This window comes from Passer montanus, unplaced genomic scaffold (assembly GCF_014805655.1).
Source record: "Passer montanus isolate IOZ18808 unplaced genomic scaffold, ASM1480565v1 scaffold62, whole genome shotgun sequence".
Lineage (NCBI taxonomy): Eukaryota > Metazoa > Chordata > Aves > Passeriformes > Passeridae > Passer > Passer montanus.
In genome coordinates this window covers 371,884-396,921 of record NW_024371260.1, presented here as the reverse complement: position 1 = coordinate 396,921, position 25,038 = coordinate 371,884, and the positions used below count along the sequence as shown (strand labels likewise).

At 46.2% G+C, this 25,038-nt stretch overlaps 2 protein-coding genes across 9 annotated transcripts in view; both read left to right on the top strand.

Moving 5' to 3' along the window:
* The window catches only part of KIF1B (kinesin family member 1B), a 77,236-nt gene extending 62,693 nt beyond the window's left edge, over window positions 1–14,543 (top strand). For all 8 annotated transcript variants that reach the window (XM_039727705.1, XM_039727702.1, XM_039727698.1 and 5 more), the window contains 11 exons: window positions 3,445–3,559; window positions 4,066–4,199; window positions 4,701–4,762; window positions 5,447–5,592; window positions 5,851–6,090; window positions 6,510–6,581; window positions 7,131–7,252; window positions 8,009–8,158; window positions 8,484–8,676; window positions 9,236–9,354; window positions 10,091–14,543. In XM_039727705.1, coding sequence (XP_039583639.1) covers window positions 3,445–3,559; window positions 4,066–4,199; window positions 4,701–4,762; window positions 5,447–5,592; window positions 5,851–6,090; window positions 6,510–6,581; window positions 7,131–7,252; window positions 8,009–8,158; window positions 8,484–8,676; window positions 9,236–9,354; window positions 10,091–10,133 — 1,396 coding nt within the window. In that variant the 3' untranslated portion in view covers window positions 10,134–14,543. The remainder of the gene's footprint in view (window positions 1–3,444; window positions 3,560–4,065; window positions 4,200–4,700; window positions 4,763–5,446; window positions 5,593–5,850; window positions 6,091–6,509; window positions 6,582–7,130; window positions 7,253–8,008; window positions 8,159–8,483; window positions 8,677–9,235; window positions 9,355–10,090) is intronic.
* Window positions 14,544–15,318: 775 nt separating this feature from the next.
* PGD (phosphogluconate dehydrogenase) lies at window positions 15,319–24,815 on the top strand. The gene is made up of 13 exons (XM_039727713.1): window positions 15,319–15,459; window positions 15,731–15,806; window positions 16,233–16,412; window positions 16,549–16,614; window positions 17,665–17,783; window positions 18,781–18,850; window positions 19,192–19,326; window positions 19,737–19,926; window positions 21,763–21,893; window positions 22,351–22,484; window positions 22,808–22,907; window positions 23,818–23,940; window positions 24,501–24,815. Exons 1-13 carry the CDS (start codon window positions 15,452–15,454, stop codon window positions 24,618–24,620), a joined length of 1,452 nt encoding a protein of 483 aa, XP_039583647.1. The 5' UTR covers window positions 15,319–15,451; the 3' UTR covers window positions 24,621–24,815.
* Window positions 24,816–25,038: the final 223 nt, after the last annotated feature.

Sequence of the window (25,038 nt, the reverse complement as noted above, 5' to 3'; positions counted from 1 at the left end):
AGATGTGTTCACAGGGGTTTGTGGCTCTGTGTCCCTCACTGCTCTGAGGCTCAGACTCCACATTGTTCTGCTTCAGCGTCTGCAGCCCAGTGCAGCAAGGCAGAGGGGCCCTGGGCTCAGCCTGTCCCTGCTCTGGCAGCAGGCACTTGGCTGCTCCCTGCCTCTGTTCAGCTGGTGCAAGGGAAGAATATCCCTGGAGTGGGGCTCTGAGTGGCTTTTTCCAGGGGGGAGGAAGGTTTGAGTCCATCTCTGCTGAATGCTGGAGGGGGGATCCTTCCAAGCCCTGGAATTCTTCCTTCTCTGTTAGAGGCCTGGACTTTGAAGCACCTGTGCCATTAAAGTGGGTTTGGGATGCTGCTCCTGCCTGTGGGCTCTCTGCCACCTGGGTCTGTGAAGGCAGGCAGGGACTGGGGATTGGCAGTTCTTTGTTGCCTTCCACTGAGGAGTGGGTACTTTAGTGTGTTTGAATTAATGGATCAATAAACTGGAAAACAGGGAGACTGCTGCTGGATTCCTGCCTGATACTACTGGATTTGCAGTTGGAAAGCTCTGTGCTTTCTGTTTTGTTTCAATAAATTCCTCTATATCTCTGTAGTTTTCTGTAAGATGGGTGAAGGATGAGAGGGATGAAGCTGTTGGCCATCTCATCCCAAAATGCCAAGGTTTAAGTTGTGGGATGAGTGCATGGCAGCGTGGTGGAAGGGAGCTGAGGCCCTGGTAAGGGATATGTCTCAATGTTTGTTCATTGTCTGCAGACTTGTTTGCTGCTTTCTCTGGGGTTTTTTCACTTTGTTTTGTTTATTAGTCCACTTGTTCTGTTCCTCTCAGCTGTTGCTTTTCTGTTCTGCTTTTGGCTGCACTAACTGAAGCTCTTTCTATGTTTTTACAGGCTCTTTCTTGATAAGGATATGCCTAGGTATTTTCTTTTTGCTTCCTTTGTACATAAAGATTCTTGAATATAGAATGCTTTATGTCCCATTTGTATTGCTGCCACTTCCCTCAGCTTTTACTGAATTCTGTTAGCACACCTCTTAGCTCTTCCAGAAGTAGTCTTCCTCTTCCCCATCCTCCTCCTCCTCCTCCTCTGTGTCAGAGGGTTATTCAGGTACAGTTCACTGGGGGACTTGGGAAGGTGAACTTTCCTTCACATGTGAGAGTAGGAGAATTTCCTTTGTGCAGTCTTTCTGAATCTCTTGATGTGCCATCCAATAGAGACCCTTTTGTAGTCCTTGCTATTTTCTTCCCTTGTTCTGTATCAAAGAACCAAATTTGGAATTTCTCACTGTCTCTGACTCTGCAGTGCTGCTTGTTTGAGGGACCAAGCCAAGGACTGAATGATGAGGTTACTTGGATTGCCCAGATCAAATAGCAGTGGCTGCCATGTGCCTGCTCTTCAGCCTCTGTTCTGGGGCTGGATTTGCATTTGGAATTTAACCGTGTGGTTGCCACTCCTTAGTTTAGCAGCTGCCAGAGGAGCCAGACGTGCAGTAGCTGCCCAGGCTGGATTCCTGTTTCTCCTTCCCAGTGGGATCACAGCCTGACATGGCAGCTGCACACTCTGGGGCACTTTGAACTCTGCTTTCTGTGCTCTGCCTCTGGAAAAGAGACGACAGGGTCTTCAGTGCTCCCAATTCACCACCTTTCACAATGCTAAGATCCACTTCAGAATCAGTTTTAACTACACATTTAACCTGTCTCTCCTCTGTTCCATGCTTTGTGTGTCCCCTGCTCCCTTCTCCTCCGTGCTGTGCTGAAAGGAGTTTGCTCACTTCTGGTTTTTGTCTCTCTCTGTAGCTATTGTAGCAAATTCTGGTCTAGGCAGGCAAAGCTGTGTATATTTACCTTCCTGGCTAGAAAAGATCCACTAAAAGAATTGCCTCAAAGCTGTGCCTGACTCTGTCTTGGTGTTTGTGCAGACATCATGTTACTCAAGAGGGTGGTAGTATTTCTGCACTGAGGAGCATTTACCCCTGTGTTCTCTCTCCATGAGGAGAAATCTTGTTTGGCAAATGGTGCAGAACTGATGCTGGGGTTACGTGCAGTGCTTTTCCATCTGTGATCAGATGGGTTTTGCTACTTTCTCTTCCACCCTGAGAGTAGATCTGGAATTTGCTAGAACTTAAAAAATTGCTTGCTGTCACAACTAAGTCATGATGAAAGTTTCAAACATAAGGACTCAACTCAGATGTGTAAAGGCTTAGATGACAACTGTGCTCTTTGCCTAATCTAACTCAGATGAGGATTATTACTTTACAGTACTTCACAGTGCTTTTAAAGCTACCAAATACTTGCTCTTTAGATTATGTTTCTCTGTATTTTTAATAGAAACAACATATTCAGAAGTAGTTTCCTAAATGTGGTTCTTCAAATGCAATCTAGCAGTGTTCTCACTTGACTGCAGTTCATGGTGCCTTTATGTATTAGCTTGGAATTGTGTAATTGGTATCAGAGAAGGGATTCTTGAGAGCTCCACTTGAGGTCAAACTCTTTGTTTCTGACATGTTTGCTTTTAGGCTGTTTCATGTTTCTTTTTGTTTTGCTTTGTATTTTCCCACCTTGCTGTTTGTCCTTTGTCTTTAGTTTCATCTTCCATTTTTCTGAGTTTGGAATTAGTACGGAAGCTCTTCAGATATATAACTTATTTAAAAAAAATAATGCACATAAAGCACTTTCTTGCTTTTAGTACTACATCATTTGGACTCAAAATGGGATAAAAATAGCAAAGGGATTTGGGAGGGAAATTCTATAGAGGTGATGAGGAATGAATCCCTTCTGTTTCATCACCAGTGTGGAAAGGTGTGCTGAGTTCCTGAACAGGGGCATAGGTCTCTTTCCAAAGGGACCTCCCTGCAGTCTGTCACTGCCTGTGGGAAAGGAGAAAGCTCATTTCCCCAAGCCCCTGCTAGAGAGGGGAGAGTATAACACTGCCTTTGGATGTGTGACTGAGCTGTGCTGTGTGTGATGCTGTCTCACTTCTTACTTGAACCTTCTGCGTTGCTGGGGTAGACCTGGGGGAGCTTTCAGCTCCTCTCTTTCCTGGTCCCAGACTGAAGAAACATCTTACAGAAGTCCTAAAATATGGTGTAGAAAGAATCTTCCCATGCTCTTTTAAGATGCAGCTGGGCTGAATTGCAGCAGTAGAAATTAATTTTCTCCATTTACAAACAACTGTTCAGTGCTGACTTCCCTGTAGAGCTATGAGAGCTTTTGTTTTCTGCATTCCCTCTTTTCTCTTTTAGATGAGTCTTCTCCATAACAGGTGGTGGTCTTTATTACTGTTTGAGGTAGAAGTGAATGATCCTGGAAATAAAGAGAAGGTTTTTGCTTCAAGTATTTTTATCCACCTCACTGGAGGATGATATCAGGAAGAGATGCCTTACACTGAGTGATGAGAGGGCTGCAGGGGAATGCTTACTATTGACCTTGTACTGTCCTTCTTTCCAGGACTTTCTACCGGTTCGAGGCCGTTTGGGACAGTTCCCTGCACAACTCCCTCCTCCTCAATCGAGTGACACCGTATGGAGAGAAGATCTACATGACCCTGTCTGCCTACCTGGAGGTGAGACACCAGTGCCTTCCTGCTGGCTGTAAACTGTTTGAGACAGGACACAGAGTGTACCCGAGAGTGATTTGAATCCTGAAGCCAGTAAGAGTTTTTATTCATTTCCTGAGAACAGGGTGGAAAAAATGGACTCAAAGTTAACACCTTAATGTCAAGGTATTACTGCCTTGCAACACAGGAGATACTGGTGGTCTTACCTTTTTGTGCCTTGCTTTATCTATCTTTTTCTGTGAAAATCCACTGGAATCAGTGAACATTGCTGTGTGAGTACTGGGGTTACAAACAGGGGCTTAGCTCTTGGCAAGACACTGTTGTTTTGCATAGTAAAATAATTCCATGGGATGCATCAAGAAATCTGGCAGTTCTCTTTCACAGTTACACATATGAAAACCCTTCACCAAAGACCCAAACAAGAGCAAATTTCAAAAGCTGTCCCCCTAAGGGCAGCAGTGTAACTTGGCAGGGTTGGCGGCAGCCGTTCATTCACTGCTGGTGTTCCTTAGCTTGACCACTGCATCCAGCCTGCTGTGATCACCAAGGATGTGTGCATGGTGTTCTACTCGCGGGACGCCAAGATCTCCCCGCCGCGCTCCCTGCGCAGCCTCTTCGGCAGCGGCTACTCCAAGTCCCCAGACTCGTGAGTGCACTCACACCTCTGGCATTGGCCTTTTTTGTCACTATTGTGTTTCCTCTTAGAGGATGTTGTTTGGTTTTCTTAATTTTTAATTTGAAACTTTACCCACTCATAGGTTCTCCAGTCTGGTTTTGAATGTTCTTTCTCACGTTTATTTCAGTGGAACTCTGATGGCTTCTCTCTTTACTGACCTCTTTTCCATACTGACAGAGTTGGGAAGAGGGATCCACTTTTCAAGCTTGCACATAGATGACTTTGATCCTGACCTGGAATTTACTGCAGCATGTGCTCTTCAAGTCCAGTGCAGGGTGGGGGGAACATGGGGGAAATGCCTTTTTTTGGGATCTTGCAGTTCTGGCTGTTTTGTGCAAGGGTAGTATTGAAATCTAGTTCTAACTAACAACTAAAAATTCTGCTTTGGAATCACTGAGCTAAAGCTGAAGCACGTATTTTTTGAAGATAATAAATAGAATGTTTTTGTTTCTTCTGCTTTCCTGTGAACAGCAATCGAGTCACTGGGATCTATGAACTGAGTTTATGCAAAATGTCAGACACAGGAAGTCCAGGTAAGCAGTGGCTGGCTGCTCCAGTGATAAATATGAAATACTGCAGAAAATTTCTCAGGCAGAATGGAGTAAACATTTCTGTCCTGATTAGAAGCAGTCCCTGTGTTTCACAGGAGCAATGGAATGTTGCTATTCCTTCAAACACTTACTCAGGCTTTTACTTTAGACTCAGCTCTGTGTTTTCCATTGGTGAACAAGGATTCACTGGAAACTTTATGTTTTCTGACAAGGTAACTCAGGACATGAGTCTTACCTGAGTCTTAGGAGCATAATCCATGGCTCATAACCAACAGTTGAGACTGGGTTTTGCAGCAGTGGAGCTTTTTCTTGTCTTTTGAAGATGCTGCTGATTTCTGATGCCAACTTCACCTCTTGAAAGGAATGTACTTCATGGTGTATCGGTGTATTTTTCTTCTAAGATGTAGAAACTGAAGTCCTTCAGTTGAATTGGACTGAACAGGAGTTTGCATTGTATCTTGGTCAATAGGAAATACATGAAAAAAATAAGAAAGCTGGACTAAATAAAATATCTTTGGTTGTGTATTTTCAGGTAACGAAATCCTTGTATTGTATATTTCCAGCCAAACAGCAGAAGTACTGGTTCTTTGCAAATTGCTGATTATTTCTCAGTGACACCTCTCTGGCTATGGTTTTAACACGTCTCGTGTTGTTTTTTCTGCTCAGGAATGCAGAGGAGGAGGAGGAAAGTCCTGGATACTTCTGTGGCATATGTGAGGGGAGAAGAGAACCTGGCAGGTTGGAGGCCCAGGGGTGACAGCCTCATTCTAGAGCATCAGTGGGAACTGGAGAAACTGGAGCTGCTGCATGAGGTGAGGAAAGAGATGGAAGTCAAGATTTAAATCAATTCTCCTGGCAGAGAAGATACAAAGTGTGTGGCTGGCTGCTGAGTAGAGTCAGCTCAGAATCTCAGTGTATTCAGCAAAGGCAAATTCAATTTCCAGTGCCACTGTAAACTCCCTTCCCTGGGGAGAGTCACTGGTATGAACAGTAAAGGATTCCTGAGAGTTCAGTGTCTGTAAAATTGGCACCTGCCTGGAGCGGACGACACTGATTTCCTTTCTTACTAGGTGGAAAAAACCCGACATTTTCTTCTGCTTCGTGAGAAGCTTGGTGACAGCATCCCCAAGTCCCTGAGTGACTCGTTGTCTCCCAGCCTGAGCAGTGGGACCCTCAGCACCTCCACCAGCATTTCCTCTCAGATTTCAACCACGACCTTCGAGAGCGCGGTGACGCCCAGCGAGAGCAGCGGCTACGACTCGGCGGACATCGAGAGCCTGGTGGACAGGGAGAAGGAGCTGGCCACCAAGGTATGGCACAGGGCACAGGGCAGCCGTCCTGAGGGCAGCTGGGGTGCCAGAGGGGGTTGTAGGTCAATCACGAGCTGCTCAGATAGCCTGGGGAATGTCCAGTGGTGTGGGAGTTTCATTTTAACATCCTGGTTGGTGAAATAAGCCACTCTCACTGGCCAGTGCTGTGGGGAGGTTTGGCCTGTGGCTGTATCTCGTTCCCCTCTGTCAGTGATTCTATAAAAGCTTTCCAGTTTTATCAAGTGAAGTGATTATTACCCTCTTCTGTGATTTTTCATAGCAGTTTAGAATTTGTTTTTTCCTTCATGACCTCCCAAGTGTGTCTTGGCAAATCACCTCTTCTGTTCAAATTTCTCTGAAAATCTAAATATAAAGTTCTTCTCTGTGTCTCATTTTTTCCCCTCATGTACCCCCTTTAGTGTCTGCAGCTTCTTACTCATACCTTCAATCGGGAGTTCAACCAGGTGTACAACAGCATCAGTGATTGTAAGGTAAATATTTAATTGTAATACACTCTATTTGTGGTACAACAGCAGCGTGTTTGTGAGTCATGGAATCTGCTGATACTATGAAAAGATAAACCACTTTATATTAATTAATTATTTTTTATTTTCAGTCCACTGGAAGCATTTGGCTATTCAGCATTAGGTTCCAAAGGCTATGGCAGGAATTGCAATGGTGTGGGCTTGCACTGTAGTACAGTACCCAGTTTATTAGCAGACTCTTACTGTCTTTCCCTACATACACTTTCCCTATGTAAGAGGATAAATCTACTCTTAAAAATTCTGCCTGTGGGCAAAGGGAATACCAAGTTTCAATCTGGATGATGTTTATCCACTGAAGAAGTCAGAGTGTGAATAATCAGAAGTGTAGGACATTGGTAATAACAAGCTGTGTCTGCATAAATGCTGCTGTATTTCTGCCCCCAGATGGGTTTGTGTGAAAATCTGCCTGCTGAGTAGGGGAATGGCTGGTGAAAAAGCCTTTCTGTCTCTGAGCCAGGAGTGACCATCAGCTGCTGTGATGTGTTTTGCTTGCAGCTCTCAGACATTTCCCCAATTGGAAGGGACCCGTCCGTGTCCAGTTTCAGCAGTGCCACCCTCACCCCCTCATCCACCTGCCCTTCTCTGGTGGATTCCAGGTGCAACTCAGTTGATCAGAAGTAAGTGCAATGTGTTAAAAGGAAATGTCACTTTTCAGTGCTTCACAGATCTCTTTGCTGTTGTCTGATTTGTTTTTCCTTTCTTTTCCCTACTTTCAGATATTTCTAGTACAGCCCCCTTGCCTTACTTCTCCAGTCACTCTGCACAATTCTTTTTCCTGACTTTGCTCTTTTGAAGTGTTTTTATTTCTGCTTGTGTTGGGGGAACAGTCAGATGCTTGTCATTCCAGTGACCAGTGCATCTACAGTGTGCACAGTCCACAAGTTTTTTCAGTGATCTGTTGAAAAGGTCTACTAATAACAACCCAAAATAAACCAGTTTAGCCATTAATCTCTGTTTATCTTTCTCAGCTATATCTATACAAGATATTTTTGATGAAATTGGTAATAACTATGTAGTGAAAGACATAGTTTGTACCTTCTCAGTTCAGCATCCCTGAGGGAGGAGTGCTGAGGAAGCAGAACATTTTACATCCAGCAGCAGTAGGAAGTATGTTTGTGTTGTGACTATGTTTAGGAGGAGAAAAAAGGTAGAAGTAGTGGGGAAGCAACTTCCTAGTGGTTGTTATAGGTTTTATTCCGCAGATATCAAGGGAAAATGCTATTCAGTGTTGTACTAAAGGATCCCACTGTCATACAATAAATCTGGGCTGGAGGGTGGAACTTGAGGCTGGCCTGAAGATGCAGTTTAAATTCCATTGTCACATTCAGATGCTTTGTTGTGATTGACTTTTTTTTTCTCTGCTTTTTTTAAAGGACACCAGAAGCAAATTCTCGTGCCTCCAGTCCCTGTCATGAGGTGGAGCAGTTCCAGATAATTCCTGCAGTAGAAACTTCCTACCTTGCCAGAGCTGGAAAGAATGAGTTCCTAAACCTGGTTCCTGATATTGAGGAAATCAGACCAGGGTGAGTTTTCTATTGTTGTGTGATCGTGGCTTCCCAAGAACTGTCACAGGGGATTTGTGAGATTCTTAGCTTCTGTGCCCCTTTTGAAGAAGGAAGATTAACAGGTGATGGCAGTGCAGAGTCCTCTGTGATGGATTGGGGAAGACTGTCAGACTTTTGCAGAGTTGTTGAAGACACCATTCAGCTTGTTTTAAAAGAACTTCTTCAGAATACTGTTGCAGACAAAACATATTAAGGACTGAGTGTCTTACACAGTGTTTTGCAGTTAACAGGGATACTCAGGGAAAATCTGTTTCTGTTTTTGAGGTGGGTTTGTTTTTTCCAGCTCTGTGGTGTCAAAGAAAGGATACCTCCACTTCAAGGAGCCACTCTCCAGCTCCTGGGCCAAGCACTTTGTGGTGGTTCGCCGTCCCTATGTTTTTATTTACAACAGTGACAAAGATCCTGTAGAAAGAGGACTCATAAACTTATCCACAGCTCAGGTGGAATACAGCGAGGATCAACAGGCCATGGTGAAGGTCAGTCTGAGAGCTGTTGTTTATTTATCCATAAAGCAAGAACATTACAAGTAGCAGTGCATCTGTACCATCAGGTGTGTCATCTCTGTGTGAGGAAAATGGAGGATCCTGCCCACAAAGTTCCCAGTTTGTTCAGGCTTTCTTATGGTTTTGGACACCGTTGTACCAGAGTGACCCTGGCTGCTGTCACATCAGATTAGCTTTTGGGACCATGGGTGCCATCACCCTGCCTGTTGGGTTTTTGCAGCTTCCTTTGTAAGTTTTTTTGGGGTTGTGTGTTTTGTTTGTTTAAAAACAAAACCCCACAAAACAACACATACAAACATCCTGCAAGGAACAGAATGAACTCTACTGGTCCATCTCGTAAAGCCCACACTCAGCAGTTCCGACTCTATTTTGTAGAAGATAATGAGTAATAGTACCCTGGAAATCAGCAGTGAGACATCAGTGAGGGATGGAGGGAAGGAGGGGTGTGACGGAGCAGATTCTCTCAGAGAGGAAATGTGCTTCAGCCTCTGTGCTTGTAGACTTTGTGTGTGAGTTGTCCTTCGTGTTGCAGACACCCAACACGTTTGGAGTGTGCACCAAGCACCGTGGGGTCCTGCTGCAGGCCATCAATGACAAGGACATGAACGACTGGTTGTACGCCTTCAACCCTCTCCTTGCTGGCACAATTCGGTAAGAGCAGCTCAGGGCTGCAAGGGACCTGCTCAGACCTGGAGCCAGATGCTTGGTCACAGATTTTAGTTTTGTCAGGAATTTGACAAGATGTGGGAACTGGAGGAAGGAGGAGAGTAGGTAGAAAAACCCCCAGAACAATCAGAAAACAAACCAGCCCTGTATTTCAGGAACTGCAGGGGCTGTTGTTTTGGCTTGTGATGTTCTGAACAACCATGTCCAGTTTGAACAGGTGTGGGATGCTGCATTTGGAAACCACAAGGTGGTTTCCTTGTATTTTACAAATTTATAAAGTTTCTTACTTCCTCTGAGCTGGATTACCTTTTTAGGTCCTTGATTATGAGCTAAAGCAGAAATTACATTCCCTTTTATAACTTCTCTGGCAGTCCCTCCATTATCACAGACAGCCCCTGCTTGCTGGACACATCTTACTCCACTGCAGTAGCTCTTCCTTTCAACAAAAAAACCCCAAACCTAAAAAGCAAAGCTGTTACCATACAGCATCAAATAATTTCTGAACAGTGAAGCCCTTAAATGATCCCTTCTCCCATTAAAGAAGCAGAGAAGTGAGAATTCTTTCTCATTACAGCCCTGGATACATTTTACTTTCTTAACATATGGAGTAAAATAGGACTGTACCAAAGAATTTAAAAAAAAAGGTGGATGAACTTTGGGGAGGGAGGAAAGATGAACTTTCATAATTCACCAACTACTTTTTCCCTTTGTTTTTGTGCAGGTCAAAGCTGGCTCGAAGACGCACGGGCCAGATGAAGTACTGAGTCCATGAAATGTTCTCATCTGTTCTCCCCACTCACCCTCCCATAGATAGTGTTACCTCTCATTTTCTCTTTGTGATTCTTGACGGTTTCTCTTGTATGTAATCCTGTGGCTTAACATCCCCCACCTTCCCCACTCCTTCAGCACATTTTCTAGGTATTCTAACCCAACCTTGTTTCTTTTCACCTGTACCTGAATTGTACTAGTAGCATGTGGCCAAACAAAAAGAGAAAGAAAAAAAAAATCAAAAAAAGCGAGTGATTATGCACGACTCCAAAAAGAAAAAAAAAATTCCTATAACAATTGTTTTCCCATTTCAACTGACCTTTTGGTGTCTGTCCCACTGTCCACTGTCTGTCTAGACTGCTACAGGGTTTTCATTCAATTGGTGACTTGGCAGTGGTCAATGGTTCCCTCAGGGCAAAGTTCCAGTGCCAGGGAAAGATAAATTGTTTAATGGAGACGTTACCCAGCCAGGAACTGCAATAGCTCCTCAGGCTTTCTGGATCCAGCCTCGAAGTTAAACTCTGGTGAAAGCTGATATTGGACAAATCTATCTGGACAGACTGGATTTTGGACTTTGTGCAAGTTTCTGAGTTTCCAGGGTGCAGCAGGCTGAGGCATGAGCTAGGAAAAGTTAGGGAACAAACCAGGAGGGGCTGGCTAGAACAATCTGCCTTTAAACTCTTGCTGTGGGGGTTGCAGGTGAACAGTGCTTGGGTTTAACACTTTCCCAGAAGAGTTTCCATCAACACGCACTCCTCAGCCTCTGAACTGGGCTGAGCAGACTGTGCTGATCTGAGGGGAAGTAGACCACAGACTGAAATACGAGAGAAAATCCCAAGAATTTCAGATGCTCAAGCTGTGTATTTGACAGATGGGGAGTGTTAAATAGAAACGAAAGTGCAGTTGGTCCCTGGATCACCATGGAGGGCAGATCCCCTCTCCTGCTCTTAGTCCTGACTTCCAGGTTCTGCAGGAACAGTTCTCACCTCTCTGGGGAAGGTTCAGGACTCCCCTGGCTGTGTCAGGGTAGCAGCTCTGCAGCGTTGTCCCAAGGGCCTGTTTGTGCATCCCTAACCTGTACTGCTCCCGTGTCACCCCAGCTGCCCATGGCAGCACCCAGGGGCTGTGGAACACCTCCAGGCCCAGCACCTGCAGCATTCTCCAGGGAGCTGCAGGACACTTTCAATTCCTTTTGAAATAACTGCTGCAGTTTTCATCAGCTCAACCCCACTGTATTCAGAGTTAACCCTTCTGGAGAACAGAGCAAGTGGACTCTGGTCCTGGTCAGTGGAATGTCATGGTTGGCTTCTTGGACATCAGCTGGGCGGTGTCAGTTCTTGACCTATAGTGTAAGTTCTTGTGGCCAAAGCTTTGGTCTTGCCCCAGGAAAGGAGAGCAGAATGAATTTCCTTTTGGGGAAGTGAACTCCTCTCTCTCAGTCAGGTGTGGGGATGTTGTGTGCTCTCCCTGCTGTACCCAGGGCACTGCTGGGGCTGGCTGTGGGCCTGGGCAGTGTGAAGGGATTTCATCTGGAGCTGCAGCCTCGCCAGGGAGAGCTGGAAGGCTTTGTCCCTCTCCTGCAGTGGGCACAGCAGGCTCCTTTGGGTTCAGGCCATCAGCGCAGGCCCCGTGTGCGTGGGACTGGAATCTGCTGAGGGAGGGCTTTGCTTTGTGGGCTTCATGTTCAAACAGTGCAGGGCACAGTGAGAGCTCCCAGCAGCCTGGAAGGCAAAGAGCAGGGAGATGGAGGCTGGCACTTGCTGGGACATTCCTTTGCATGTCTCGAGGTAGTTCTCAGCTAACTCCTATGCTCATGCTGTCTCTGTGGTCCTCAGATTTATTTCAGAACTGGAAGCCAGAGTGAGGGAGCATCCTGGGGACCCAGGAACATGATAGGGATAGGGTTTGGAGGTTTTTTTGTTTTTGTTTTCCTTCTGTTTTTGTCTTGTTTAACTGTGTGTGACTCTTAATACAGTGATGATATTCCTTTGTTATGCAATGATGATAAAGCACTTCCAGTGTGTGGATAAAACTGCTTGTCCTGCAGGAGGGCTCCTCACACTGCAGCTAAGCTGATCTCGAGAATTAGGTTAATTCTAAGCATTAAGTTATTGCTGCCATCACCACTGTTTATAATGACAGTGGAACCTGTTTGAGGAGGCAGAGTGATTGAGGTGGTGGTAGGTTGTGACACACTGAGAGCATTTTAACTTTTATCTGTTTCTTTTTTTTTAACTAGAGAAAACTAGTTTTCTAAGTCTTTGCTTTGGATAATGAGAGAATGAACCAAGTGGTTATAGGCATTGCACAAAATCATGATTAGGGGATCTTCCTTTAAAAGCAGGAAGAGACAGATGCTTAGTTTACAGAGAGCTTGAAGTGTTGCATAAATGTCACTCTTCTGTCTTAAAACTCCAAGCAAATTCTGGAGACTTGAGGTCTGAGTGGATCATGGATCATCAGAAGAGCAAAAGTCTGGTTTTAAGCACCAGCATCTCTTAAAGCTGCATAATCTGTAACAGACTAGGTCCTTGTTGTGTGGAGTTCAAATGGGCATTACTGTTTTCAGGTCTGACATAAAGGCAGACAAAGTTCTTCTGCAATTACTGAAGCCTGCTTTGAGACATTTGGGTTTCCCTACTTAAAACTGGGCTGAAACCAGTCCAAGTTTTCTTTAAAGAGATAACAAACCAAACAAGTAAACAAAAAAAAGTGAATTTCCATTCATTTCAAAGCTTAGCCCAGCATGTTAGAAATTTCTTTTTGGAAGCAGAATGAGGAAGGAAAAGGAGGCTAAGTTGCCTTGTGCTGACACTCGAAAGCCCGTTCCTGGTCACCTGCAGTGTGTGTGCAGCCCAGAGTCAGCCAGCTCTGGGGACTCGGCCTCTTGGATGAGGCATCCTGCTGTGGGCCTGCCAGCCCGTGGGACACGCACCAGCAGGGAGCTTGGTGGGCATTCCCGGAGGAACGAGTGTCCAGCTGGGCTCTCTTTGGGTTTTTATGCTCCTCGCCAAAAGGAAGGAGAAAACTGTCCTTTTTGTACATTGAAAATTATGTTGGATCTTCCTGGGCATTGTGAAATTAAGCTAAACCTCCTATGCTGTGTTTTAGAAATGCACTTTAAGTACCTTTGTAAAGAAGATTCCTGTATTCTGGGAATACAGAAGAGAAGGGAGTACTGTTTCCAGAGAGCATGATTTCCAGACTGCCAAGAACAGGTTTTTTGTGTCAATGTCTAATAGTCCTTATTACTGATTAACATGGTATTTCAAAGCAAAGACTTTACTTTTTGCTGCTTGTTATCTAATTTACAGGGATTTAATTTTATGTAATGTATTGTATATTTATACATCTGTAATTAATTGCACATTAGATAAGAAAGAGGATTAGCTTCGGTCTAACACCCACTGGTACTAAACTGCCTGTGCACGTGGGTCTGCCTGGGCTCCTGCACTGCAGAGCTGGGCCAGCTGGTGCTGTGCTGGGTGTGTGCTGAGGATGCTGCTGGAGGAGGAAGGCTCCTGCTGTGCTGGCTGTCCCTGCAGACAGCCCTGTGTGCGTGATCTCCGTTAGTCACTGACCCAGCTGTGCTCTGGCTGTGTGTCTGTAGCAGGATTGGTAACTTCGTGCTTCCTTGTCTCAAAACATCAGCTGCTCAAGAGCAGGACTGACTTTTGTTCAGAAGGCCATTTATGTGTTCCGTGTGTTTGAAATCAAAACTAGTCCAACACTAACCAGATGGTTGTGTCCAATGTCATTGGGAACAGGATTCAAATTGCTGGGATCAGCTGTGTGTTCAGGAAACTGGTGTGGAGCTCCTGAGTCTTCAGTTCCTGATGTTGCCAAGGGAATGGGCTGCCCCTGAGCAGTGCTGAGTTTACCTCTTGCTTGCCTGGAGACCAGGGACTGCAGGCAGAGGGAGTCTCGAGTGATCAGCACTCGCCAGGATCAGGTCTGAGTTTCCCACTTTGCTTGTTCATATTTCATGTGCAGTTGGTTATGGCTCCCGAATTTGGACATCAGACACCCCTTGGAGCTGCGGTCCCCATGGCCCTGTTAATCTCTCTGTACACAAGTATACAAGGTAAATGCTGTATAAGTGGCCTTCTTGAACAAATCTCTTTGCAAACTGATTTCATCCCAGCGAAGGAGTGTATCAGCAACACTGTACATTAATTTCAGGTTTTCATTTTCTTATTTTATTTTGTAAATATATCTGATATTTGGAGCTTGAGTATACAAAATGTAAATATAGTTCATGTATTTGTACTAATTCTGATCCATTTGCTGTATAGCCTTAGGTGTGCAATGCAGATATCTAACTGTGTATGGTAACCTTGCACCACTGAATTGTTAGTGAACGAGGTGAAACAATAAAGGTACAACCAGTGCATTAGCAGACAGAATGTGTGCTCCTCTCATTATGATTTAATTGCTTGTATCTTATGTCGATCACTGGTTTTTAAAACCTGTGCTGAACCAGCCGACGCTTTAATGAAATTTATCTCGACTGCTCTTGAGAAAGAAAGGGTGCCCAAATTTAAGGTGAACCAAAAACTTGATGGGCTAGATTGCTGTGGGTCTCATCTTGTTTAGGAAATCACTTCTACAGAATTTAATAGAAACTGTGGTCTCGAGGTGTGTGTGTCCGATCCACGGGAGCGGAGCGGGGCAGCGCCTTTGTGCTGGGGTCGCCGCGGTGCTGATGGAAGGATGCGTTTGTCAGGCTGGCCTGGCCGCAGGAAGGCGGACGGGCAGCGCTGGGGGCCGGGGGCTGAGGGCTGGGGGCTGAGGGGTGAGGGCTGGGGGCTGAGGCCTGGGGGCTGAGGGCTGGGGGCTGATGCCGCCCGGGACGGCGCCAGCGGCACAGTCGGAGCCAGTTCAGAATAATCACTGACGGCAAACCGCGCTTCCCGGCGGGCCCGCGTATGCTGGGAACAGGCACAGCCCAAGGCCCGGGGCAGCTGCGCGGCTCCTCCGCGGCGAGCGCGGCTCTCGGCGCTCCTCGGGCCCCGCAGGCGGCGGGACAGCGCGGGGACAGCGGGGCCCGCCGCGCCGCGGCCGCTTTAAGGGGGCGTGGCCTCGGGACATCGGGCCATGGGCGGGGGGCGGAGTCGCTTCAGGCGCCAATGGGCGCGCTCGGCCCCGCCCCGCCCCGCCCGCGGCTGATGAGAGGAAGCGGCGCGCGGTGCAGGCCGAGCCCGCAGAGCCCCGGGAACCGAGAGACCGGAGGGAACCGAGGGAACGGAGAGAACCGAGAGAACCGAGAGACCCGAGGGAACCGAGAGAACCGAGAGACCCGAACGGCGCTGCCATGGCCGAGTGAGAGCGGAGAGCAGGGAGCGGGGCGCGGCAGCGGGGCTCGGCAGCGGGGCCCCGCGGCGCCGGGAGGCCCCGGTGCGCGGTTCCCCGGGGCTGTCCCGGTGGCTCCGCACGGCCTCGGCTCCGTGATCCGCTGCGGCAGCAGCTGGCAGTGAGCTGAGCTGCCCGTGTTCCCTAGGAAGGGACGGGCTGCCCTGGCAGCCTGGCTGGTAGGGATGCTGCTGCTGGTCCCTGGGTGACTTCCCGGCATTTCTGTTCTTTCCCTTTCCAGAGCTGACATCGCTTTGATTGGATTGGCCGTGATGGGCCAGAACCTGATTTTGAACATGAATGACCACGGCTTCGTGGTAAGGGAGGAAACAGTGGTTTCGGAAGGCTGGCTGGCAGCACTTGGGAGTGGAGCCGAGCGTTTTGTGGGTGCTTCCCCCGCAGCTGCGATGATCTCCTGGCAGTGATTTCCTCCTGTTAGTTGTACCTGTGCTGGCCTTTGTCCTGTTTCCAGGGAAGAACAGCGGTGCACGCCTGAACTCAGCTGGCACCGATATGTGAATTATGCATGACTTTTCCCTGGAGTTTGCCTTGGCCTTGCCATCAGCCACAGGCCCCCGAGGCACTTGCAAAGACATGCTCAGGTTCATCCCTGCCCCGCGCCTGTCACGGGGGGGGAAGTGGGAGAGCACAGCATGCTGAACCTTGCTTGTATAATTTGCACTCTGTGCTGAAGTTACTGTTGCACTGGCAGCTTTTATGAACGCGTGTTCTTGCCCCCCCAGGTTTGTGCTTTCAACAGGACGGTTTCCAAAGTGGATGATTTCCTGGCTAACGAGGCCAAGGGAACCAAAGTGATGGGTGCCCACAGCCTGCAGGAGATGGTCTCCACGCTGAAGAAGCCCCGGCGCATCATCCTGCTGGTGAAGGCTGGGAGCGCCGTGGACGACTTCATCGATAAACTGGTGCGGCAGACACCCATCCTGCATGAGGCTTCTTGCTGCCTTTTGGAGGAGTTTCCTCTGGAAGTTCTCAGTTCTTCATCAGTAGTGAGGTTTTGAATGTATGCAGAAAACCAAAATGCTGGTTTATTTTTGACAGGTGCCATTGTTGGAGACTGGAGACATCATAATTGATGGTGGGAATTCTGAGTACAGAGACACCACGGTAAGCCTGTTTCCTGCCTAAAGTGAATGAATAAAATACACATGACTTTTCCACTCCTGATCATCAGAATAGTCCTTCAGTAAGATGCCATCAGCCCTGTGCTGTGGAAAAGCCAAACTGATTTCTGCAAAATTAAATCATGCAGCCTATTAAAAAGCAATTAAGGACTGCACTATAAGAATGTTTTTATAGAAGTTACCCAGATCACCAGAGACTATTTGTTTCAATATGTTTTAAAGAGTGGAGACCTTTAGAAAATTTCATTTTACAATCTTAGGAGTTTTCAGGGAGATTTATAAGTCAAAGGATACTTATAGATTTGTGGCTATTTTTTAATCCTTAGTGATTCCAGACAATCCAGTAAAACAGAGCTGCTGGTTTGGCTGTCTTGGTAGTGGAAGCAGCAGAGTAATGACCTGCTTGTGAGCAGTTACAGAAGCTGCATTAGCCTGTCTGGGGTGCTCATGTGCAAATACTGCATTCAGATTGGTGTTTCTAAATCTCAGAGGTGCTCACGTTCGTGTTCCTGCTCCCACATCCTGGTGGTGGGTGAGTGAGCTGGCCAGGCCAGAGTGGAAAGCCCAGTGAGGTCAGTCCCTGGGGAGCTTGCAGTGTCCTTGGGGATCCCAGCCTGTGCCCCTCTCCAGCTCAGAGGCAATCTCTCGCCCTGAGAGGTTTCTGTGCTTGCACCTTTGCTCTGCAATGAACTCAGCAACTCCACCTTGGGCCTAATCTGCCTCCCCCACATCCTCACACAGAGCATGTGTCACCTGACACATAATTCCAAGCCTTTTCTGGCTTCAGTGCTGCTCATGTCTGTCTGGTGCTTATAAGGACCTGTTTTCTCACCATGTCACTTTTGCAAGGACCCAAAGCAACAGGAAGTTTCCTAATGCTCACTTTGGTGTATGAACAAGCTTTCTTAAGGTTGGTTTCTAGCACATCCAAAGCAGACCTGAAATCCTAATTTTGTATCTGAATTGCTAGCCTTTGTGAGTAAGGCTCTGGCATGAACAAAATTAAATAATGGTGCTCTGCTCTTTGTTCCAGAGGCGTTGTAAGGAGCTGCAGGCAAAGGGCATCTTGTTTGTGGGAAGTGGAGTTAGTGGCGGGGAGGAGGGTGCCAGATATGGACCTTCTCTCATGCCAGGAGGAGCCAAGGAAGCCTGGTAAGCATGAACTGCTATATTTTCTTGTTCAGGATGGTTTGCAACAATTCACATTGTGCACTGAGGGAGGGAGGAGGGTGTGGGTGTGGAGAGAACAAGATATGTTGCCATCTCACTTCCTCAAGGCTCCAGATTTCTCAACCTGGCTGGGGTCATGGGGCAGTGCTAAGCCTTCATGTAAGGCAGAAGAAAGGCAGGCTTTTCTTCCAGGAATCTACAGGCAAAAGTAGAACCTACAGACATCTGAAGGGAGAAGGGAGTTTTGGTTAATTCTAAACAAGTATTATTTCTTATTTTTCTCTTTTGAGGCTGTACACACTTGGGAAGCTGCTAACCACGAATCAGGCAGCAGCAAATGGCCCAGTGGTGGCACATTACAAAAGGAGCTTCAGTAGATACTGTTGAATGCACCAGTGTATTTGCAAGTTTCTGCATGCTGCTGTGCTGTTTTGTACCCATGCCTCAGTAAAGGACTGCACATCAGTGCTCATATTAGACTTTACCCCTGGTTGCCCATTCTCTGTATAGATGTGGAGAGAAAAGGTGTGTCTAGGCTTTAAGGGAGCTTTAGTATCTCTTGAGCCCCTGTCCGTTTGGATTAGTGCTTCATACCTGTATCAGCCTGTCCAAATTTGATGGCACAGAGCCATCAACAACAGCAAGTTTCTGCCTGATCATCTTTTGCCTTGATCAGCTAAGGACAGGCAGCTGTGTTCAAATGGAGAGGATGCCTGGGCTCCTTGCAGTGCACTGTGCTTGTCCATACGGTGTTGGAAGCATGACTTGATTGTTCCAATGCCTTGCAAACTGTCTACTTGGGAAAAACATAATTAATTGGCATTGCTGTGTGGATGGGTTATCAAAGTGCCAGGTGCCCTCAACCCAGGCTGCCTTTTGGCAGGTTACAGAAGGAGGCATCATGCTGGTAGATTTTGTTTTCTCTTGTGGTGTTTGTAAACCCTGCCTGGCTGCTAAGGTGTATTCTTTCTCCCCACAGGCCCCACATCAAGACCATATTTCAAAGCATTGCTGCTAAAGTGGGATCTGGGGAACCTTGTTGTGACTGGGTAAATAGTCATTTGATACTGACCCTAACTTGGGGTTAGAGCCAAGCTTAGGCAGTTTGCTTGCTGAAGCTCATGGATGTTTGTCCACAATAAACACAGCACCATCAGTGGTTGATTTTCTGGCTGTGTTCATTCTGATAACTCATGCCATGCAATGGAAAGACAAAGTTCTGTGCCTGGGTCATGTGCTGGGGGAGCTCAGTGGACCTGTGACCCACTGGTCTCAGTTAGCACTGTCTTTGGTTCCCTCCTTTAGGCAGAAGGAAGCCATGGGCAGGTGTTAAACTCTGGAAGTGATGACGATGCTGTTGCTGAGGGGATTTTTGGATGTTTCTGAACAGGTGGGAGAGGAAGGAGCTGGACATTTTGTGAAGATGGTGCACAATGGGATTGAGTATGGAGACATGCAGCTGATCTGTGAGGCCTATCACCTGATGAAAGATGTGGTGGGCATGGAGCACGATGAGATGGCAAAGGTGATTTGCAGTTTTTGTCTTTCCTTTCTTTGTGCCATGGTCTGTCTGCTGCTGGTGAGGTGCTGGGCTTGGGTAAAGCTGCTGCATGTGCATGAAGTGAATTTTTCTGACATGCCTCCTGCAAGGGTGGGGCACAGTATTCCTCATGAGCTTTACATGAGGTAGGAGCAGTGAGCACAGACAGCTGAATGCTTACAAAAGTTGTATAAACCTCTTCCTCTGCTACAGTTGATTTCTCTCCAGGAAGCACCTTCAGGTATAGAGATGTGAACTACCTTGCCTGAAAAGAGCTAGTGAAACACTGAGCATTATAATCAAGCAGGCAAAATACATTAATCAATTAAAACATAGTTGAGACATAGCAAATTGCTGTGTGTATGACTATGTATATACTTTTTCTCCTTTTTCAGGTATTTCAGGAGTGGAATAAGACAGAGTTGGACTCCTTCCTGATTGAAATCACAGCCAATATTCTCAAATTCAAAGACAGTGATGGCAAATACCTCCTCCCAAAGATCAGGGACAGTGCAGGGCAAAAAGGCACGGGGAAGTGGACAGCCATTTCTGCCCTGGAGTACGGAGTCCCGGTCACGCTCATCGGTAACTGGTGCTTTCATCTTTGCTGCCTCCCTGTACATCACAGTAACCAGCAGGGGAAAACGGCCTCAGCAGAGCCCACAGCAGGGCTGGGCTGCCACAAGAGGCTCTTGTAGGTGTAGCTGTTCCAGCTTTTCTGCCCTGACAGCTGCTCCTGGGGTTTGGTTGCTGGGCTTGTTTTCACCCTGTTCCTCCAGTGCTGGCAGTGCTGCTGTCACCTGTGGTGTCTGCAGTGCTGTAGGACTCACTGATGTTCAGGGGAACACTGAGTGCTGTGCTCAGAGTGTTGTAATGCAGAGGAGCTGGAACATACCTGTAACACACTGAGAGTGCCCTAATACCACAGGTCCAGAGTGAACTCCTGCTGAGTAAATTAGATTAGTCAAAAGGTTCTTTGCTCTCAAATTTGCTTTCATTTTCATGCTTTCTCTACCTGGTTTTCCTTTGCATTGGCTAGTCAAGTCCTGAAGATATGAAAAATTACATTCAGTAGCTAAAACAAAGTAACTGCAGTGTAGCTGTCAAAGAAACATGGCTGCATTCCAGCAGCAAAACAAGTTCTGTAAATGGTTTTAATGTTCTACGCTGCTGTAGCCCTTCAGTTCTAGGCTGACACAGTGTTTCCTGCTTGTCCTGCTAATATTCTCCTCTTTGGGGTGCTTGCAAAGATCAAGGGTGGAGGAGACACTCCCTGATGAGTGCTCTGCAGTGCTGGGGAGCTGTTAGGTAACGCTGATAGGGAAGTGTGTGTGTGCCACAGTCCTTGTGCAAACGTGGCTGCTCTCAGGGCAGTTGCTGTGTGGTTTTACTGCATGAGCATGACTTGCAAACTTCTGCTTGTAAAAGCAGAGTCATGCCACTCCTGCTTTTTCCTGCTTTTCCTACCGTGCTGCTCCTCCCCACCGTAGAAGGAAGTTTTTGCAGAAATGGAAATTAGCCTGTTCTGACTGAGGTGTGATATGTCCTCCTGCTGTAGGGAGGATCCAGAGTCTTGTGAAAACATTACTCACTCCTTTTTAAAAATTGTTGTTGATTTTGGGGTGTGGGTTTTTTAGTGGTTTTTTTTTTGTTTTTTTTACCACAACTCAACAGGTAAAACAAAATGACAGTATGAAGACTTACTTCTCCTATGAGACCCTGAACAGAAAACATTTTTCTCTCTCATTTTACAATGCTGTCTTCAGTTACAAACAAGTACAGCTCAAACCAGTTTAAGAACTCACTGATCCAGCCTGACAGATGATATTTAGTAACCTGTTTAGCAATGTTAGAAAACATTCTTATGGACTTCTCAATACTAGTGCTAGGGGCCTACCAGATTTATGAATCTTTTTTTCATCCTATAAATTAACCTGCTGATTTATTATTGATTTTAATTGCCCTTATTTTGCATGTTCAGGGGAACATTAATGTAAGCTGGAATTTAAGGAACAGCTTTTTATCTTAACAGCATGATAAAATACTTGGTGAGGTCTTCAGCCTCGCTGTTCCCTAGATTGCAGTGCAATACAGTCTGTCTCTGATAGATGGGAAAAGATTTTAAAGTAAATTCTCAAAATTGAGAGCTGGTAAATGTTCCTGAGGATAAATGTTCATGTGGATGACTTGTGGCTTTTTTCTTTATCGTTTGAAAGCTCTATCAGTCAAGACTTACCCAGTGGTTGTACTGAGTGGCAGTGTTCCCCTCAGGAGTGCTGTTGGAATAATTCATTTGTGCACCAGTTATTTTGCTTGTGTACATGGCCCATCACTCAGTGACACTCCGTGGTGCTTGGTTGTCTCAGACATGAACAGGGTGCCCAGCTTTCTAATGATCTCCTCTTTCCTGCCATGCCCAAGGTGAAGCTGTGTTTGCGCGGTGCCTGTCTTCCCTCAAGGATGAGCGAGTGCAGGCCAGTAAGCTGCTGCAGGGGCCCAAAACCACCCAGTTCAGTGGGGACAAGAAGGCTTTCCTGGAGGACATCCGCAAGGTGAGCCCTTGTGCAGGTCTGGGGTGCTGTGAACCCTGGGCAGCAGCTCTCGTGTTCGTATTTCATGAGAACTGGTTCCTGCTTTCAGCACTGTGTGTTGTCTCCTGATGTCCACAAAGCATAATGCGACCCACTCCTAACCAAGGGAAGGTTAGGAAGGATCCAGAAGGAATTCAGCCCTAAGCCACGGTGGGCAGAGACAACTACATGGGGCACAGAGATCATAATTCATGCACAGGAGCTTGTCCACCCCTCATCTCTCCCTGCTGGAACCAAACTTTCCAACGGGAAAGGATATTTTGTTTCTCAAATAAGTGGAATATTGCTACTGTAGCCATCCCTGTTGAGATGTGGGCTGGACACATATCCCGTACAGTTTGTTCAACTTTGTGAGGCTTCTCTTGGAATGTGAAATTGATTTTGGTTTTTTTTTTTTTTTTTTTTTTTTTTTTTTTAGGCCTTGTATGCTTCCAAGATTATCTCATATGCTCAAGGCTTCATGCTGCTGAGACAAGCAGCCAAAGAATTTGGCTGGACACTGAATTATGGTGGTATTGCACTGATGTGGAGGGGAGGCTGCATCATCAGAAGGTAACTGAGATGAGGGGGTAACCTGGCTGCTGAGGGGAGAAGAGCAGGCAGTTTAGTTTATGAGGTGCTTGGCTGACAAGCCTAGGGATTTCCGTGGAAAATCCATGGAGTTACTCTGCTGGTAAGATTCTGAGAGGCTGTAGACAACACCAAGGGTTACTAGATGAACCCATTATTCTGGTGGCTTAACTGCTGAAAATTTTCTTGGTCTTTGTTGTGTTTGGAATGTTAGTCTGGCTGAGTCAAGTTTTGGCACTATAATTTTTGAGTTGTGGGTCTTTTTTGGAAGCTGTGACATTTATTCCTGGTTAACTTTTGCCTAGTGTGTTCCTGGGAAAAATCAAAGACGCTTTTGATCGAAACCCTGAGCTCCAGAATTTGCTGTTGGATGATTTCTTTAAGAGAGCTGTAGAAAACTGTCAGGTAAGTTCCAAGGAAAGGAGAGCATAAAAACAATTTACAGCAAGGACTGTCATGGTTCTTCTCTTTGATACTGCCCAAGCTATGATTGGAGACTGAAGGTTCCCATTTTACTGGTACAGAAGAGCCTTAGGCAGAAATCCAGCAATTCAGAAGGACCATAATATGGGGAAAAAAGGCCTGGCCTGTGTGAACATTCTGTTCTCTGCCCTGTGTCTTGTGCCTGCTGTGCAGCTGGATTTCAGCTGAGCAGACCATAAAGCTCTGTTCCAGTACCATTGTTTGCAGTAGCCCCAGAACAACAGTTCCAGACCCACCCATTCTTTAGGCCTGTGTCTGTGCAAACACTGCCCTGATTTGGATGGAGCTGGTGGGTGCAATTAAAACCACATTATCTGGCCAAAAAAGAAGTCTCATATTATCAGTAGTAGTTCTTGTAACTGAATCTGAATATTCCATGCAAATTATTGGACCAGATGAACAGCTGAACTGAGGATTAGCCACTCTGTCTGAAGTGACAGCGCTGTCCTCCTGGGCCCTTGGGCGAGCTTTGCTCTGTGCTTGGTGAGAGGTCTGGAAGTGCCTCAGAGCTCAGAACATTCCCCGTTCCCCACTGAGTTCATGCTTTTGAGGTGCTCTGACCATGTTTATGTGAAAGAACAGCATCCCTGCTTGAGGCTGTGGTTTGACTGCATGTCTCAGCTGTTCTCATCCTGCTCGTAACTCTCTTACTTGCCATTGTTTAAGATCAACCTCGTTTATGTAAAATCAGGAATCTGCTGCTGTATTTGCTCAGCTTTGGTTATTAGATTTCACAGACAGTGAAACAGCACACACAGTAGTACTGGAGTAGGTCGTGTGCCTGCACACAGAGCTGATCAGTTTCCCTTTCCCCCCTCTTCCTCCCTCCCAGGACTCCTGGCGCCGTGTGATCAGTACTGGTGTGCAGATTGGAATCCCCATGCCCTGCTTCACTACAGCACTTTCATTTTATGATGGATACAGGCATGAGATACTGCCAGCTAACCTGATCCAGGTAGGCACTGACATCTCGTCATGCTGTTCTAGGAATTCTGCTTTAAAGGTCTCAATGGCAACATGTCCTACTCACTCACAGTATAGGTGGCCTGATATATTTCTGTTGTCCCTGAAATTCATGTCAGCACTCAAACAAATGTCAGCTTCACATTCATGTGAAGCTCTTACAGCTGGATAAAGAACACCAGAGATACTGGCATGGCAGGGCCCTGTGTTTGTGTTCCCTCTGAGAACCAAGGGTAATGATACCCTTGAACCCAGATGGTTTGTAGAGAAGTATCTTTGAATGTTTGGATGTATGGAAGTGCTTGTTTTTAGATTAGTACCAAGCAGAAATCCTGTACTTGCATTTCTGCAGAACTCTTAATTTAATTGTTAGATATAGTACATTTTTCATTGCAGTGGCTTTGCTAATGAGGAGAAAACAATTTTGAGTGTTATAATGTTGGAGCCCAATCTTATTTCTGTTATTTCTGATTAGGTAACAGTAGGTGCAGCTTCTAGGACTCAGATGATACTGACATTTGTGTGTCTGGTTTGTCTGTGTTCTCATTCCAGGCTCAGCGTGATTACTTTGGTGCACATACATATGAATTATTATCAAAGCCAGGCGTATTTATCCATACTAACTGGACAGGCCATGGAGGAAACGTGTCCTCTTCTGCTTACAATGTCTAATGGAAATCCTTCCACTTGGAGCCCAGATACTGTAGATCTCCAGCATTTCTTCTAGAATATCACTTTTTACTGTACTCCACTAGAACTTGTGTTTGGACACTTTTGTAATAACTTGGGGGTGTATTTCATACCTATATGTATATCTCTCTATATGTATCATATAAGAAAACTAAAATAAATTTAGTTATAAATGTATTGAGGTGTTTTCTTTCCACTGGTGCTGGCCAAAACTAGGTAAAATGCTTTTGTACAGTCTTTAATAGAATTTATAGTCACATTAGGTTTATAGTATTGTAGTGCATAAATTCCTAGGGATCGAGACAGAGGTGACTGCAGTTCAGGAATTGCTGAGATGGAGAGTGGCAGACGGCACAGGAACTTACACAAGTTCCAGGCAGGGCAAGGCCTTTCTTCCATG